The 6,000-nt window shown below is 50.2% G+C and overlaps 1 protein-coding gene across 1 annotated transcript in view; it reads left to right on the top strand.

Annotated features, from left to right (window-relative positions):
• Positions 1-329: 329 nt before the first annotated feature.
• FSTL1 (follistatin like 1) overlaps positions 330-6,000 on the top strand; it is a gene marked incomplete at both ends in the record, with an annotated part of 60,342 nt that continues 54,671 nt past the window's right edge. The window contains 4 exon segments of the mRNA XM_080696524.1: positions 330-355; positions 357-418; positions 421-484; positions 580-628. Of these exon segments, the coding sequence (XP_080552650.1) occupies positions 330-355; positions 357-418; positions 421-484; positions 580-628 (201 nt within the window).

Here is a 6,000-nt window from a genome sequence, read left to right as displayed (position 1 = left end):
CCCTGCGTTCCGGCTGCAGGGTCACCGCTGCCCCCGACTGGAGGGCCCCTCTGCACCCCCCCCCCCCGGCAGTGGGGCGCCTTTCCTCCAGGTCCTCAGCCCGGGCCGGCCCCCGCGGCCCGCCCACCTGGACACCCGCCGCTGCCCGGACCGCCGCAGGCCAGCCGGCCCCCGGGGTGGCGCTTGGCTCCCCCCTGGGCGCCCCCGGGACACCCCCGGGCCTCGGCTTCTGCGCGCCGGCCGGACCCGGAGGGGGGCTCGGCGGCGCCGGGCGCGGGGCGGGCGGGGGCGGGGGGAGGCGCGGGGCGCCGCTGCAGAAGGGGAGGAGAATGGGAGGAGCTGGGGGGCCGGCGGCGGGGAAGGAGGGGTCTTAAGGGGCGGCGGGCGCCGGCCGGGTTCCCTCGGAGGCCGGCGATCGCGAGGCTCCGCGCCTGCCCCGCTCGCCGCGGCCGCCTGCCCCGCGCCCCCGAGCCGGACCGCCATGGTGAGCCGGGGGCCGGCGGGGCGGCTGCGGGACCCGGGCAGGTCCGCGGCGGCGGCCGGTCTCAGCCCCTCTCCCCTCTCTCCGCAGATGAGCAGGCGCTGGGTCGCGCTCGCGCTGGTGGCCGTCGCCTGGGTCCGCGCCGAGGTAGGGGGCGCGGGGGGGGGGGGGCTCCGGGGACGCTCCGAGCAGAAAGGCTGCTTACCGAACTTAAATCTCAAAATCGGGAGAAGTTTGGGCCCCGAGCCGGAGCCCCACCGCGCCAAAAATGGAGAGAGGGTGGGGATGGGGAGGAAGCGCGAGCTGGGCGGGTCGGACCGAGGCGGGACGCGAGCGGCTGCCGAGTTCAAAAAGCGCCTCGAGTGCTTCACTCTGGAGGAAACTGAGAATAGTTGGGGACTTTTTCTTTCCAAGTCAGGCTCCTTGGGGGTGGGGGCGGGGGGTGGAAAGATTCTTCTTTGAGGGCAAAATAGATGTTTCTTTCTCTTTTATAAAGTGAGATTGTAATTCCTTGAAATTTATTTTCTTCTCTGAAAAGTGCTCTGAGATTTTGTATTATTATCTGGGCCATATAACGGCCTTTTAAAATCTGAAATTTCCCCTTAAGCCCACGTTGCGCAAGTGTGCGAGACCCAAGGCGCTGCCCTTTGGGGGCTCTGCGTTTCCAGTCAAAGCATTTCAGCGCTGGGTTTTCTTTTTCTTTCTTTCTTTTCTTCTTTTTCTTCTTCCTTTTTTTTTTTTTTTTTTTTTTTTGGTAATGTTTTCTTTTCAACTCCAGTGACCTTCCTGAGACACTACAAACAAACCAACAAACCTTCGATCACAAGCCCCTTCATTAACTCAAAGGTTTATGGACAGAAAATAAACAATTCTAAACTCCCTGGGCTCTAGTCTCCAGAACAGTGAGGTCAGAAACTAAACATTTGATAATTGTGGCAGGAAATGTGGAAGGAATTACAAAGCATGAGGGAGAAGAAATGGAATGCACATTACAAAAGAAATAGCTCCCTGGTGGGTGGTTTCCACTCCTCTTTGAATTTTTTTCCTGCATATTACAGTTTAGCCCCACCCTTACCGTTTTAACTTGACTCTGTCCCAAAATTCAGAAAAGCATACAGAGACTTCACTATTTAAATAAAATACACATTGTACTGAAGTCTCATTTAATTCACTACACTCTTGGCTAAGGTAGCAACACAATCGTTTTTTATTCCCAAAGGAATAAGGAAAATAGCTAATATTTATTAGATATCTACGCTGTTGTAATGAAATCCCGTTTTAGTGATAGAGAAAGTGAGTCACAGAAGTTTAGGTAACTTATCAGATGCCCTCAGCTAGAACTGGAACCCAGGTAATCTGGCTTCAGCCCCCACGCGCTTGGGAAGCGCCCCGCTCCACTTCCAGGAACTCCACTGCCAGGAACGAAGGCTTATCCTTCACCAAGTACTTTGTATAACCAGATATTGGCGGTGTTACGTGCATGATTTCTAAAGCTCTCCCCAACTCCATAAGGTAGGTTTCATCATCCCCACTTATAATGGAGGGAACAGATTAAAAGAGACTTGGGCACCTTGCCCAAGGTCATACAGCTGGTTTGTTGTGGAGGAGGATCCAAACCCAGCTCCCTTTACCTTTGGAACCCACCTTGAACTCCAGGCCTCCTCATCCATCTTGCTTTGTGGCCTTTAAGAATAGGAAGCATCTCCCTTCACGGGGAATCTAGCTCTGGTTAAGGAACTCGCCTCCATCCCCTGCTGTGGCCCTCAGAAGACAGCTGTAGTTAGTGATGGATGAGGTGAATCCCACTTGAGTGTTACAGCAGGCCTAAGCATTGCCAGCTAGTGTGTGAAATGGCTCTGTGAACCAGAATGTAAGTGTGAGGTGTGAAGAGGCTGTGAGTTCACCCACATAGAGCTGTGTGGTCCAGAGTCTGTACTACAACCCCTCCCCACCCCCCTGCGACTGCCAGGAAAATCCTAGCCCTGGCACGAAGTTCCCCCAGCAGCAGTTTCCTGCTGGAGGTAGTAAAGCATCCAGTACTCTCAACTCCCAGGCAAAAATCTACAGGGAAAAAAGCAAAATGGAGAAGTGCTGAGGCCTGAAAACAGAGGGAGTTGGTGCAGAAACAAGGCTCTGAAGTCAGGCCGTGGTCTACTGAAGAGCGAGACATCACATTTCATGACTTTAGTTTTTTTAAGGATTGTTACCTTTTTTAATCAATCCAACCTTTGGTACCTGGCCCTACAAGTAACTGGCAAGTTACTTTTAATCCATGTGTTAGTAATATACTTTTAGTTATTAATGAAAAGATAAACCAGCTCTCTCCATAGGAGTCTCGTGATTTGGATATATTTTAAGCATTATATCTTGTAGTTGATGGTGCTTGTGGCAGAAGTTTTTTTCCTTGTCAACTATAAGGACATTCAGCAAACATGCTCAAATATGGTATTTATAGTCTTTATTGGCATGAGTCCATTTTAGTAAACTTTTGATCAGCTAAAATTGTGCAAATCATACAGAACTCTTTCTTTTATTTAGTTAGATATTGGGAAATGAACCCAGGGGCATTCTACCTCTGAGCTATACCCCCAGCCCTATTTTATTTCTATTTTGAAACAGTGTCTCACTAAGTTGCTGGGGTCCTAAGTCGCCAAGGCTGGTCTCAAACCTTCAGTCCCCCTATTTCGGCCTCCCAAAGTACTGGGATTCCAAGTATGTGCCACCATGCCCTACCATGTTGAATTCTTTAAAAATGATATTTAGAAACTGAGTGTGGTAGAGCACACCTATAATTTTAGTACTTGGGAGGCTGAGACAGAAAGATCGCAGGTTTGAGACCAGCCCCAGCAATTTAGTGAGACCTTGTTCCAAAATAAATAATGAACCTCTGAGTTCAATCTCCAGTACCAGACACATATATAGGAATGAACCGTAGAGCTGGACACGGTGACACATGCCCAGTATTTAGGAGACTGAAGTGAGAGGACCACAGCTTGAGTGCTAGCACACAGTGACTTAGTGAGACTATTTCAGAATAAGAAATAAAATAGGGCTGGGATAAAGCTAGAATTCACCCTACACACATACACACACACTCACACAATGAAATTTAGAAATAAATTGTATAGGAATGAATAATCTGATTTGTAAATCTGCCCCCCTCCCCCATTCTAGACCTGGAGTGTTGGGAATGAACGCCAGCAGAGGCACTACCAAGAGCGATGGGAGGACCTGGGCACTCGCCAGGCTCCCCTCCAGAAGCAGGCAGCTGGGCCACAGTGTCACATAAAGTGAGGCCAGGCATGGTGGTCCAGACCTGTAATCCCAGCTCTTGGGAGGCTGAGACAAGAGGGTCACATATACAAAGCCAACTGCAGCAACTTAGTGAGAGCCTGTTTCCAAATAAAAAATAAAATAGGGCTGGAGGTGTAACTCAGAGTAGAATGCCCCTGGGTTCGATCCCCAGGAACCACGAGGAAAAAGAAAAGGAAGAGAGTTTTCTTGATGCTGTTTGCTTTACTTTTATTCAGTGTGTGTGTGTGTGTGTGTGTGTGTGTGTGTGTGTGTGTGTGTTTTTGCAGTACTGGGAATAGAACCCAGGGGCATTCTATCTCTGAGCTATACCTGCAACCCTATTTTTTATTCTTTATTTTGAAACAGTGTCTCACTGAGTTGCAAAGGGCCTCACTGAGGCTGTCCACGAACCCAGATCCTCCTATCTCAGCCTCCCAAATGCTGGGATTAGAAGCGTGTGCCACCAAGCCCAGCTAGCAAAAATGTTTTAATAGTGTGATTGCCTTACAAATCATGTTGATGTTTGAAGATACCAAAGCCTGTGGAGTAAACCTTCAGAACTGGAAGTGGTCCAAGCTTCGGAAAAGGCGACTATCAATATTGCTAATGTCAGTCTATGTAACTCCCATTTGGTTGGATTTGAGAAGCTGTTAATGAGTCTTATTAGGGCACGTGGTGCACTGTTTTTCATGGCCATCCTCTTACCTGGCCCTTTAGGGTTGCTTTTTGATTGCTTCCTTCCTTTTTGCTTACCTGCTCATTCCCTTACTCCTCCATCCCAGCCAGCCACCTTCTGAATCCTGCCCCATGCACGGAGCACACATTCACTGCACACTTAGAGTCTCTGCTTGAAAGAGGGTGTTGCGTGCTCCACATGCCTCTAGATGTAATGTTGGCATCTGGATGGCAGTAGACACAAGATGAAGGCAGCGGCAGAAGGGAGGCCCCAGCTAACACCCAGGAAGGACCTGCTCATTTTCTCCCATCCCCTCTCACTGGTCATCACTGCAGTTCCTGGAGAGGTGCTGGAGATGGAGGCATGTTATAGAGAACCCAGGAGTTAGCTCGTGTGGCCCTCAAGTCTCTGTCCGTGGATCTCTGTCAAATAGGACAGGCTGGAGGTGATGCTGGCAGCTGCCTGCTTCTGGAGGGGAGCCTGGCGAGTGCCCAGGTCCTCCCATCACTCTTGGTAGAGCCTCTGCTGGCGTTGATTCCCAACACTCCAGGTCTAGAATGAGGGAGGGGGCAGATTTACAAATCGGGTCATTCATTCCAGTACAGAATCCACACTTGGTCACGTAGGAACATAGCCAGGAAAAGCAGGGGCACTCCGCACCTCCCTGGCCCTGAGCGCGACATGCATCCTGGGAGATTATCCAGGCCTTGTCCCTCAGGACCACACTGCTCGCCTCCATTGGCATTCCAGTATCTGCAATGTGGCTAACGCTAAGGGCTTTGTGGGCTGATTTGGGGCTCCTCTACATTCCTTAGAATTGTCCTGAGAGAATCAGGCAGGCCCAGAGAATAGCCCACACCCACTTGCTGCTCCTCGGAGCTCCCCCTTGTATATTAGCCACTAAAATGACCTCTTCTGTATCCTTTGGCAAATAAACTACTTGCTGCGATTCTCAAGACCACTGTTGGAAATTTGGATGTTAGGACATAGCAGAACTGAGCCGGACACAGTGTCACATGCCTGTAATCTCCAGTACTTGGGAGGCTGAAACAGGAGGGTCACAGTTCCAGATCAGCTTCAGCAGCTTAGTGAGGCCCCTCAACAACTTAACAAGACCCTGTTTGAAAATGAAAAATAAAATAGAATTGGCGGTGGGGGGGAGGTGAATGTAGCTCAGAGTTATAATGCTCCTGGGTTCAACCTCCAATACAAAACAAAATAGCAGGATTGCTGCTGATAGCCAAAGCAGCTAGGCAACTACCTGGCAAACGAAGACCCTAGCCACTGAAGATGCCTTTAGAGAGTAGTTATGGTAGTTAAGTTCCTACAAATGTCTCTTGATGGGTTGACAGAAACTAAGAGTCATCAGAAGCCAGTTGGCAAAGAGCCATGATGGAGAATGGATGTGGGGGGCAGAGGTTGAGGTGGATGGAATGACCCTAGAAGAGATATCCCAAAGAAGCAAATAAAGCCAGGTAGGCAGAGCTGCATAGGCTTTCACAGAACAAAGAGGGAAGCGCAAGCTGTGAATACCAGTGGTCACGTATGA

Source organism: Muscardinus avellanarius (assembly GCF_963383645.1).
Source record: "Muscardinus avellanarius genome assembly, chromosome: 5".
NCBI lineage: Eukaryota > Metazoa > Chordata > Mammalia > Rodentia > Gliridae > Muscardinus > Muscardinus avellanarius.
Note: the sequence above shows the minus strand (reverse complement) of the source record. Positions and strands in the feature narration are given on the sequence as shown.